The sequence below is a fragment of the Nicotiana tabacum genome, chromosome 7, assembly GCF_000715075.1.
Source record: "Nicotiana tabacum cultivar K326 chromosome 7, ASM71507v2, whole genome shotgun sequence".
Taxonomy (NCBI): Eukaryota; Viridiplantae; Streptophyta; class Magnoliopsida; order Solanales; family Solanaceae; genus Nicotiana; species Nicotiana tabacum.
The window spans coordinates 115538269-115550530 of NC_134086.1; the positions used below are offsets into that span (position 1 = coordinate 115538269).

Genomic DNA, 12262 nt, shown 5'->3' on the forward strand with positions numbered 1-12262 from the left:
CCGCCTGGATAACAGAGGAATACATTCAAGTTCAAGTTTATTCAAGTCCGGCAATTTGGGGAGTAGCAACAACATCTCGGTTAGCAAGTCGAAGAAACAACAATGGATTTCACCAAGAAAACACAAGACAACAAGGCAATAAGGAAGTACACGAGCAAGTTTAAAGACTGTAGACAGGACGTTTTGTAATTCATAGTTTATAGCGTAGTCTAGCTTCTTTTATTTTGCCAACAGTGTAATAAGGAAGGTCAGCGAGCAATAGCAGCAGCAGCAGTCGTGGTGAAATCATAGCTCCCGGTAGTCCCAGCTACCGGACATTCCTATACTACACCGACCTGATTCCTGTTTAGCCAAGGATATGTAGGCAGCCTCTCAAGCAGGGTGCGGTCAAAACTCTCTTAAAGTGCTTCACAACGAAATATTTGAACGGGCAAAAATCGCTCGTAGTTGCTCACTTGTCTTTGCCCGAAAACCTTTCATGTTTCCGAGCAAAGAGGGGCAGCTGTGAGCACGTGATTTTTGCCTTATATATGAATAATACCCAAAAATTCCAACAAAATAATTTTTTTTTATTTTTTATAATTTTTTGTGCATTTTGATATCATTTTCTGATAATGGTTGCCTTTTATTTATGCATATTAATTCATATAAAATACAAAAAAAAATGCATTTGCATTTAGAATACAAAATAGCTCACTTCCGCATTTTAATTGTTTTAATCGTAAATTTGGCGTAAAATAGGTTTTAAATAGTTTTAGAATTTAATTAGTCTGGTTTTGAAATATATTAGGACTTTACTTTAATTGTTACAATTTTATAAAATCAGAAAAAATAAATACAAAATTACAAAGTGGAAGATAAAATACAAGAATAGATAAAAGAAATAAAAGAAAAGAAGAAAACAAGCAAGAACAAAATTGGGCTCATCTCAATTTAACCCAAATCCTATACCCAGCTAGTGCCCAATTCGGACCAGCGCAAATCACCCCTCCTTTCCCACGACCCAGGCCCAATCCCTTACCCGGTCCTCCTCCCAGTCGATGAAACGACATCGTTTCCCCAGCCCTCAATCACGACCGTTGGATCTCATCAATCCAACGGTCCGGATCTAACTAGGATGTTTTGTATATAAGTGTCTGAAATGCCCCCTACCCCATTTGTATCGTCTCCTTCACCCTCCCAAACCCTAATCCACGCCGCCCCAAATCCTTCGCCGGCGGTGAACGTCAACTACACCAACGGTCACCCAATTAACACCATCAACTCCCCTCTTCCACCTCTTTCCAGTCCTGTATTTGCTTTTCCTCGAATCCGGCCAGAACTCGTCGAATATCGATTTTAATTTTCCGGCCAGTTCGCAAGTTTGTCCAAACCCGTCCAAAATCATACCACACAATCCCCAGACTTCCCTCAACCCAAATCCATGACTGTTTTCTTTCGAATCCTGTTAAAGTAGCTCGGGCTTCAAATCTGAAAATTTTCAGTCAAAACCCTAACACAAAATCTTGTGATTTTGGACTGTACTATCCTTAACCATGTGTTTATTGTGAAAACACATGGTTAGGGATGTTACGAGTCAAAAATCTGGAAAGATTCGGATGATAGCAATCGACCGGAATTTCTCGTGCTTCAGTGAGCTTTCTTGTTTCCTTTTTACTTGCATAGTTACAGTTTTAGTTATAAGTTTTGATTTCATTAAGGTGTTCTGTTAATTTTACAATTTTGTTTTGTGTGTATTAGTATAGTTTAAATCTTCTTTGTTCCTTGCTCCTTGATTAGTAAAGTATCTTCGCATTTGTAATTTAGATTGAGGCATGTGTCGTTTATTAGTTAATCACAATTTCAATTGTAGAATCGGCATAATTAATTAGTTTGGATTCAGTACCATTTTTTCCCATTAATATTGACTGATCCTTTTTTTTTTAAAGTTGTTTGGGTTTGGGTGATTGAACAATTGGATTGGTTAGTTCAATTGGTTAATTTCTGACTTCTAATTAAGCAGTCCTAGTTAGTTTTGAATTAATTCAGGGGATTGGTTATAGCTGTTGAGAATATAGGTAGAATCAGTGATTTGGAGAAGCTTTCAGGGGTAGCTTAGGCATGGAAAATGGCAGTTTCTTTGGGAATAGTAATTTCAAAAGAGGGGTAAGGGTAGTATAGGCAGTTTAGGGGTAGAAGAGCATCCCAGGGCCTTCTAGAAAGGTATTTTAGTGTAGATTTCAGCCAGCTTAGGATATTAGCTTGGGAAACAAGTCAAGAAATGAAGGACTAAAAAGAAAACCAAAAATCTGATTAACCCTCTTGGATCACCTATAAAAGGGGGGAAGTGCCTTGAGGAAGAGGAGAATTTTTCAGCCCTAAAGAATTCCACTAAACATGTTCTTCAGTTCCCAGATCTGAAATTCTATTAGCTGAATTACAACACTTTTCCTGGTTTAATTTCGAGTGGTTTCTAAGATCAAACAAGTAAAATTTGGAATCATTTATCTAGGATTTTAATGGTTGGTATGCCTGAGTGTGTTTTGGGTTGATTATTTGAGTTTGCTCTGCATTTCAACTCATTTCTGCTAAACTGTTGAATCTGGGTGGACTGAAATGTTCCTTCACTGACTGTGACTGGGTTATTACCTTAGTTTCTGAGCTGCTGAGCTGTTACTGCTGCTAACCTCCCCTTCTCTATTTACATTCCAATTTCCAGGTACACTTTCAAAATCACTTCGATGTAATCACAATTTGGGATGAAATGCAATCACCTTGGTCAACCTGTGCTCGTTGGATGTATATAGCTGTAATCAGTTGATTGATAAATGATTATATATATTTGATTCGTTTGGATTGAACTGTATTAAGGATGGTTAATTCAAACCATTTCTAGACTGTTCAGACTGTTGCATTCCATGTTTATGTAGTTGTAGCTTTCAGTTTTGTTTAAGCTTAGCAGTCTGTTGAAGTTAAATTTGCAAAGTTACAATTGATTTCGAGTTCAATACACGTGATTGGTTTCAATTTTGGTTTTAATCTGAATTGCATATTCAATAGCTTCGTACTGGGCCAATTTTCATTTGGGCCTAGGCGTGTTAATAGGCAGCCCAGATCTGTCTTGGTTAGGTGATGATTTGAATTGGGCCTAGGTGCATTAAAAGCCTGAAGCAATTAGTTAACCCAAAGTGTGCCCCCAAGGGCTCGATCCCTGGGCTTTACAGATGCCTATCATTGGGTTTAAAATTTGGCCTGCGTTAGGCCCAATGCCCGGAGCTGTAGGCGTTTGAGCTCACAGCATGTGCAATTACCTGATTTGGGCCTTATGGGCTCAAGACCCATTTTCTCTGTTTTTTTTCTGCATATTTGAACTCGGATTTGAAAAGTATGGCCTTAACCAATCAGGATTTTTAGGGACAAATTAAGTAGATAACAGTAGAATTATTTAAATGACTAAGTTTGGAAAGGTTGTTTAGTACATTCCACCGCCTTTTCCAAAATAATACGTTAGAATCTTTAGGCACGATTTAATTAAATCACTTTCTTAAAATTCGGGTGCGCATTGATGTGACCCAAATCCCAATCTCAACGAAGTTGAAGTGTGTTGACAACCACAGGCGCATTGATTGCGGTGCGGTTCGAAACGCATTTTCACGACGTTGCAATTCTTTTAAAAAAAATAATTATAAAAAGCACATAAGCTAGCATGTATTAAGATTAGATAAAATTTAATACAAGAGTTAAGCGACCGTGCTAGAACCACGGAACTCGAGAATGCCTAAACACCTTCTCCCGGGTTAACAGAATTCCTTACTTGAATTTCTGGTTCGCAGACTGTAACAGAGTCATATTTTTCCTCGGTTCGGGATTCAACCGGTGACTTGGGACACCATTAATCTCCCAAGTGGCGACTCTGAATAATTAATAATTAAATCCCGTTCCGATCGTCCTTTAAATGGAAAAACTCCTTTACGCCCTTACGGGTGTAGTGAAAAAGGAGGTGTGACATGTGGTTAGATGGTGGCAGGTTGAAGGATAGATTTCCTACTAGCTTGACTACAACTAGGAATTATTTATTTGCTGATTGCAATTCAAATTCAGGGTGGCAGGTAATTGTTAATGATTGGGAAATTCTCCCAGCTATTAAGTACCTTAGAATTAGTAAGCCTAGATGAAAGCAAAGTAGACTTACAAGTCTGGCTTCCTAGCAAGGATTGAATTTTCTCAGTGAAAAATTGCTACTATCATCTTGTGCAGGAAGCTTTGCAGAGAAGGTGCCTCTCCTTATGCAGCAGATGTCTTTTGTGAAAGATCTCAGGAATCTAGCAAACATCTTTTATTGCATTGTTACTATGTGTGGCAGACTTGGATGCTCTTTTTGAGTGTCCGCTTGGTTAAGCCTCAAAATACGACGAGTTTGCTGTTAAGTTGGCAAGGCCAGTGAATTGGAAGTAGAAGTAAACAGATCTGGGCAACTGTTCCATTGTGCATCATATTTCTTTTGTGCAAAATATATGCTTACAAGAGTTGATTTATACAAGGATCATAAACAAAAGTTCAAGGCTCCCTAAGTACTGTTTCAGCTATTTCCTGGTGTAGAGTGATGCTTCAATCATGTTATATTTCACACTACAAAGAGTCTTAATACCTTGCATTTGTTATTTAGAAGTCCAAATATTAGGTCTGTGTCCTAGGTTCAGTCGACCTTTCTTTTACTGAATTGGGGAAGTAATATTAACTGTCTTCTATTCTTGGAAATCTTAATCATACACTTCCTATATAAGATTAATGGCTTACTGAAGTTTCTAAAGGCAAACTCAACCACTTCAATTTTGTACAACTTAAGTAAATATCCTACTAGTAGGTGAATGTATTATAAATCATGGTCTAGGCATTGATATCCAAAATAATTCACCAGAAGGCACAACATCTTGGGATTTCATTCATTCTTGTTATTTTAGGGCAGCCCGGTGCACTAAGCTCCCGCTATGCGCGGGGTTCGGGGAGGGCCGGACCATGAGGGTCTTATCATTCTTGCTATTTTGCGTCATCTATACTATGTCTGAAAGCAGTCATTCAACTCATTTGAATATAATGTGATAGGTCGCGGTGAATTGCACATTAGGGGAATTCATTTTTGTTGTTCTTATTTTTATGGAAGCAGTATAGTTTACCACAAGAGTTCTGTTTGACAAATATTAAGTATAATACTGGAAAACTGTCATATTTTGCAGATATTCTTTCTGGAAATAAAATTAATTCTTTTTCAACAGATAAAAAGTATAACGGGGATTAATAGGTAAAAGCTTTTATCGACAGAGTTTTTGGTATCTCGATATGAACCTCGCTTGTGTTTAAAGAAAAAACATAGTTGTTTGTTTTGAAATTTTTATTTTTTATTTGTTTAATCAGCAACAAAACAAGACTGGGCAACACTTATTTAATTTTGTAAAAAGGTTGTAACAAAATTGTTTTTAACACAAAATGTGAAGAATGAAAATTCTTCAAGAATAGAATCTTGTTTTCATTTATAAGTTCAATAAAATAAAGGTCTACTTTTATCTTGCTTATTCACTACTAAAAATAAAATAAAAAATTAAAAAGATTTAGAAGATCATAAAGTAAAGTAAAAATACACAATAAAACTCTATTTAATGATACACGGGCAATATTCACTTGTCCTCTATCATCTTCCTTTGTAATTGACGTTGGCTACTTTAGTGGCTACAATTTCACGCAATAAATTTATTTCTTATAAGTATATTTTTTTTGGGCAAAAATAATACTCCCTCCCTCTCATATTAAATAAGTTAGTATTTTTCTTTGTAGTCTGTTCCAAAATAAATAATATATTTTTAAATTTAAAAATAATTTAACTTTAAACTCCCATTTACCTTTAATTAAAAGCTTTTACTTTTTACCCACAAGTTGATAAAGTCTTTTTCTTTTTTCCTTAGGTAACAGTGGTCAGTCAGTCCCTGAACCTACTTCGGGGGAAGCTATGGCCATTGCAGCGACAGCTCCTTCCTCACCATTTTTAGGAAATATTCTTCCTTTTCAACTTGTAATCTTCTCTCTCTGGAAATTACTAGTTATTTCCACTTCGTTTTTAGAAATTAAAATTGCTTTATTCATTCAAATCAGCTAAATGAAGTATCTACATTCAAGCTTCAATCTTTGTATTTGTAGGGGAAATCCTCGTTTACCCACAGCAATTCAGTTTGCTTTTTTAAAGTCAAAGCATTGTTTTGGGGTTCTAAAAAAACTGTCCAGCCTGCTGCTGACAATGTTCTTTCACTTGGGCAATTCACTTTATCAGGTGCTGCAGATTCACAGGTTGTATTTCTTTGGTTTTTTTCTTCTTTTCCCTTTTTAAGATAAAACCTGTTAGTATAAAAATTATCAAACATATCAAGTATACAACGTACAGATATACTATAGTATTTAAGTCGTGTTCCTTTTGAAAGTTATGGTAGTTAATCAGCAGCGGGGATTTAAAAAAATACAAATTTGAATGCACTTAAGTATAGGGGATTCAACAATTTATATATATACGGAAAAATTGTTTTTTATCCTGTTTATGTTCTGGATGAATCGCATTGGATCGTTATAGTGACAATTTCTTGTGATGTTAATTCAAATGTAATTGGGTTAGTATTTTATCGCAGGGGGACTCGGGAACGTCTGAAAAGATATCCATTTCTGTGGTTTCCTCAATTTCAGCAGTTTCACCAGAAGAGTGGGATTCCTGCAGTCTGGATTCCACAGGAACTCAACAGTTTAATCCCTTTCTGTCACATGGTTTCCTTTCGAGCTTAGAGGACTCTGGCTCTGCGGTGGAGGTTATAAACTATCACTTTGATGACTTCTGCTTAGAATCCTTTGCTTGATTGTTTATTTTGTTGCATGGTTAAAAGAAGTACACCTGCCATTATTTATCTTCTCTCGCTGTCTTTGCGTACTAGTGTTTGTTTATTTAACAGTTGTTTTTGTTTTTTTCATCCTATTATCTATTACAATGAATGTTCCTGATTTTGCTTGTTTATTCTCTCTTGGTATCCGCAAATGTTTTGGGGGTAATTATATATATTGAATACCATTCTTTCAATATCTGCCAATACTATTGTTGGGACAGCTACTAACTCAGTTCACCAATTCTTGAAAGTAACTAGTTAAGTGTCTTTTCTTTCTTCATGATCATCAATTTAGTTCTGCCTTTGTCATTGTTATGACCTTTTTTGATGGAAGAAAAGCTTATATTCTTTCTCAGGGAACTGGCTGGATGCCACAACACATCATTGCTAAGGATGAAAATAATAATATCTTAGGTGTTGTTCCCCTCTATCTCAAAAGGTTCAACATCTGCCATGCTATTCGTGGACCTTGCTTTTATTTTGTTTCCTTTATTGGATAATATCTCGACGTTTTTCTGATGACATGTTTGGCTAACTCCTTCTGATCCAAATCTGCAGCCATTCTTATGGTGAATATGTGTTCGATCATTCTTGGGCAAATGCCTACTACAATTATGGTTTGAGCTATTATCCGAAGTTGCAGTGCTCTGTACCTTTCACTCCTGTTACTGGCCCAAGGATCTTGGTCCGTAACACGTCAAATAGAGATCAAGTTTTTGACATTCTGGTCTCTGCAATGAAAGCTTTGGCCGTCAAGGTATGCTTTTCTTTATGTTCAACATACTTCATAATACTTTGAATTTCGTAAATACTTTTTTTAAACTGTCCAGTTGTAAACTCTATCTGGTTTTTTATTAATTGTTGCTCATTATGGAAGATCCTGCATATAACGCCAACTTTTCTGTTATCCTTATTCAATGGAAGATGTGATTTCTACTAGTCTGACTTGATAAAGATTTTTGAGTTATAAGAATCATAGTTTGGAATGCACTATATTTCATATGCATAAAAATACTCCATTTTTCTGTATTGTGATGACATTTACCTTGACAGTTCAACGTTTCATCTCTACATATTACTTTTCCCACTGCAAATGAGTGGCACAAGCTGGAGGAGAAAGGTTTCCTACAAAGGATTGGAATGCAGTATCATTGGAAAAATCGTAATTATAAAAGGTGAGTATGTAGATCTGCTTCTTACTTGAGATAAGTTGCTCGGAGATTTAGAGGTATGGATTTCACATAGCTGTAGCTTGTAGTTTATTCTTTTTCTTCTTCTTAGTAGGTGGTGTTATTTTACTTGGTCATATTACATCCTATCGAACTATAGATTCCGAATGCCTCATCTCGTGGTTGATGTGTGGAATGAAGGAGCTTGATGCTTATGGAGAATTGGAGATAAGCAAAGCCTTATTGATAATTGGGTAAAATGGGTTTACTTTTAGAGCTGGTAATACCTCTATCTAAAGCGTAATGGAAGGGGGTGACTGCTATCTCAGAGTTGGAGTAACATCCTTGGGAACCAAGGTTTGAATCTCCCACAGGCGACACTAGGTGAATTATTTTCATCTATCTAAACCTTGATAGGTAGGGATACCTTGTTTTTGTGTTGATTGGGAGGTAGAAGTTACCCAGTGGATTAGTTGAGGTATGTGCAAGTTGGCTGGAACACCACCATTAATCTTCAGAAAAGAAAAAGCCATCAAAATAATTGAAACTGCTTCATCTGAAGAACATCAGATAGACCTTTGAATTTTGTCTGCAGTTTTATGTGTTTGTATTTACCACTACATCATGTTAATGAGTTTTTGTTTCTTCTTGATTGTTATAAGTTTGTTCTTGCAATGTTCAGCTTTGATGAGTTTTTGATGGACATGAAGCAGAGTAAGAGGAAGAACATTCGTCAAGAACGCAAGAAGGTTTGTAGAAGTAGTTGTTCCTTTTCCTTGAAAATTGCTTGGCCAGTCAATACCTCTAGAAGATTCTCTAAAAGAGGCTGTAAAAAGAAAAGAATTTGAATCTAAAAGATCTAATTTAAAAATGAACGTGGTGTATAATAACAATTAGACATACCTTTTAGTCACACATGCCCATCCTGAAACTCGTATCATAGAGCAGTTCGTTAGAATATATTGCAGAGAACCTGTCTGTGGTAAACGAACATTTAAAGTTTCCTGCTTGAGAAAACCAAATGACTGGAGCACTTTGGTCTTAAATCTAAATTAATTTAATCCTACTGGGAACATGTTTATATTGACTCTCTTAAAATCAAGAACAAATCAATTACTGTTGTATAAACAAGGCTTTACTATTGTTTATTTAGTTGTTCCGCATCTGCACTGTCACTTTATTGCCATGGCTGTATGGCTATTGGCATGTTGCATATTGCTGCAGTGCTCTCTGTTCTTCTTCCTGTGTTCTTACTTATTTCTATCTATTACATCAAGATTTTTCTTAGAGGAGTATAATATTTCCTTTTAGTTTCGTAATTAGCTAAATAGTGCTTCTACCTCCTCTCGCTTCTCAATGTCTTCAAAATTGCAAAATACTATAAGATCTTTTCTTATTTCAGATAGCGGCTCAAAACGTGACCATGAAACGCTTAAGAGGATATGAAATCAAGGTGTGGTTTTGAAGCTTTTGACTTCCCATTTTATTAGTTATTTGAGCTTAGGTGACTTTGTTGGAACAGCTATTTGTTTTTTGTAGCTTCTCTTTACAGTATGTGGTGTTTAAATTTTATTTTCTAAACATAAATAGACTAGTTGTGCAAATACTCAAAAGAAATAAAGGATCAGTACCTTTACTAACCTGATCTGTTCATATGTTAATGTTTTTGCTTATTCTTTTCATTGGGATAAATTACCTGATTGTGATCATGTCATCTACAATTATCCTTAACCTAAAGGATTAAATATAGTGTGCATATCATTTATCTCTATCTTTCTGTGATGGCCTGGTGTAATCTGCTCGGCACTCTTAAATCACATTGTGAACAAGTGAGGCCCTTTACAGCTGGACTCCCCTCCACCCAGCTTCCCCCCAAATTAAAAAAAAAAATAAAAATAAAAAAATAATTATGTTTTTTTATGTCACCGGCTGATTTCTTGTTTTAAGGCACATGAACCCCCTGTCACGTGCAGCTACAATTATGTCTGTGGATAAGATTGAAATTCTCATTTCATGTTTGTCTATTGTACTGACAGGCTAGCCATTGGGACACGTTTTATAAGTTCTACAGAAATACAACCGACAACAAGTAAGAGTTCTTTCTTTGGACCATAAGTACTATCTTAACTAAACTTTAGTCAGCTAAATTATTCTACTTGGTGTACTTTACAGCTGTCTTTTAGTACGTGCATTATCTAATCTGCATTCGCTGTCTCTTTAGGTGGGGTACTGCTTATTTAACGAGAGATTTTTTTCATCAAATGGGTGCAAGGATGGGTGACAATGTACTGCTTGTTGTTGCTGAAGAAGGTGATGAGCTTGTAGCTGCAGCCCTTAATCTTATTGGAGGAGATACCTTGTATGGACGACTATGGGGATGTCTTCCAGGAGCCTACTATGCGAATTTGCATTTTGAAGCATGTTATTACCAGGTATTTTGAACCATCAATTGGAAGAAAGAAAAGAATGTGTCTTGCTGTGTGCAGGTTTTCTTAACTTATGACAACATTGTCCACAGAGATAGCTAGTTGTGTTTTTCATAGTGTAGAATATCAGTTTGATTGCAGTATTGATTGCAGAAACTCGTATGTTTTAAGAATTAACTTGTAGTGGTTCAGAAGTAAATCAGGCTCCTCTAAGTCTTAAATGTTTCCTGCTTGAAAATTGATATCTAATTTCTCTTGATCTGCTTCTCAGGCCATAGAAGCGGCGATTGAACTTAATCTAGGCACAGTAGAGGCTGGTGCTCAGGGTGAACACAAAATTCAGAGGGGATATATGCCAGTGACTACTTATAGCTGTCACTATGTTCTAGATGAGGATTTTAGGCGAGCCTTTGATGATTTCTTGGTACGAGAATCTGCTCAGGTAACTATTCTTCCCAATAAAACTCCTTTCAGATGACAGTTACCTTTTCTCGAAGGATTTTTTTTCTCCTCAAAGGAAAATTAGAAAATAAAAACTTATTTCGCATAATAGGTAAGAACATATTTTATGAGCAGAAGCACCTAAACGACAAGGTCACAAGGTTGTCTTGAACTTAGAAAAATGAAATTGCATAGCTTTATAAGACTTCTTTCCCCAACCGAAATCCAGCAAGCTTGGAAGACATTCTTAGTGCCAATAAAATTTCCTGTCCTTTTAAGCCAATAGGTGCTAGATATTCCGACCAGTTTGTAGCCTCATATTATGCTACTGACCATTTTGGGTCATCTTTCACGGAGAAGGTATCGTCCAGATAAATCTGCCAAGGTTGGATTTGAAGGACTGCGTAAAGAGCTCTGCTGACATTCCCAAGGCAGTGAAGCTCTCCATCAGGATATGAGTCCATAAATCAATTACGAAACACTACTTTATCGTGGTTAATGGGTAACAATGTAGTGGTCAACATGCGTTTCTCTGGGGATTTCCTATAATTATTTTTTCTCTTCCATTGGTCATATAATCCTGGGAATATATCAGATGAACGAGTCTGACAGCAGATCCCTGTGGGTACTCTTTAATGGACTCTCCCCATCAGTCTGAACAAGTTTGTTTTTGTTGTGTTTCTTCCCCTCTAAAAGTCCTCCACCCGTAGCCTAGTTTAGATTGTTATACAAAAATCTCTACATAATCGGTTAAACACTATCTTTATGTGCTGATGAAATAAAGATGTTAAGTTGCTTTTCAAGATTTTCTCCAAATTTTTGAAGATGGAACCTCTTCAATATGGATACTGCAACTTTGGGGAGTTTTCACTAATCTGTCTGCTTGCATTTTCCTACAGGTTAAACTTGTTATGAAATTATTACAGGATGATGGTCCCTTCAAAGAGAATGTATGGAGTTGATTAAGGTGTTTAACATTCTAAGTTTATAAATCGCCAGCAGTTCCCTGTTGAAAGGTTCTTAAAAATTATAATTCACCAACCAGAGTGGCATATTCATCTTCGAAGGACTGATAAAATCATTTCAAGCTGTTCTGCAGCGTATTCACCAATATTCAAAGACTAAATTTGGAGAAACTGTAAATATCCAATCAGAATGCAGTAAGAATCTTAGCCATGTACAGAAAAATGATCAATGTTCATCCTGTATAGAATAGTTCTTCAAAACCCTAGTCATATCATAAGTTCTACTTGCTATGTATCTTGTTTGGGCGTTAAGAGATGAATTATTACCGTATTTATTTATGAAAAGATCAATATTAGAGAGATGACAG

The 12262-nt window shown here is 36.2% G+C and overlaps 1 protein-coding gene across 1 annotated transcript; it reads left to right on the plus strand.

Annotated features, from left to right (window-relative positions):
• Positions 1 to 5725: 5725 nt before the first annotated feature.
• Positions 5726 to 12256, plus strand: LOC107796198 (uncharacterized). The gene is made up of 13 exons (XM_016618945.2): positions 5726 to 5788; positions 5937 to 6043; positions 6169 to 6315; positions 6648 to 6821; positions 7250 to 7332; positions 7452 to 7650; positions 7947 to 8068; positions 8745 to 8811; positions 9465 to 9515; positions 10099 to 10151; positions 10284 to 10494; positions 10760 to 10930; positions 11829 to 12256. Exons 2-13 carry the CDS (start codon positions 5981 to 5983, stop codon positions 11889 to 11891), a joined length of 1404 nt encoding a protein of 467 aa, XP_016474431.1. The 5' UTR covers positions 5726 to 5788; positions 5937 to 5980; the 3' UTR covers positions 11892 to 12256.
• The last annotated feature ends 6 nt before the right edge of the window (positions 12257 to 12262 follow it).

Bases quoted from the DNA above. Each gene is read 5' to 3' on its own strand.
- LOC107796198 (XM_016618945.2), top strand. From the start codon at position 5,981: ATGGCCATTGCAGCGACAGCTCCTTCCTCACCATTTTTAGGAAATATT. The intron at 7,333-7,451 runs GTTCAACATCTG...CCAAATCTGCAG, and splicing joins GTTCCCCTCTATCTCAAAAG to CCATTCTTATGGTGAATATG. The intron at 9,516-10,098 runs GTGTGGTTTTGA...TTGTACTGACAG, and splicing joins TAAGAGGATATGAAATCAAG to GCTAGCCATTGGGACACGTT.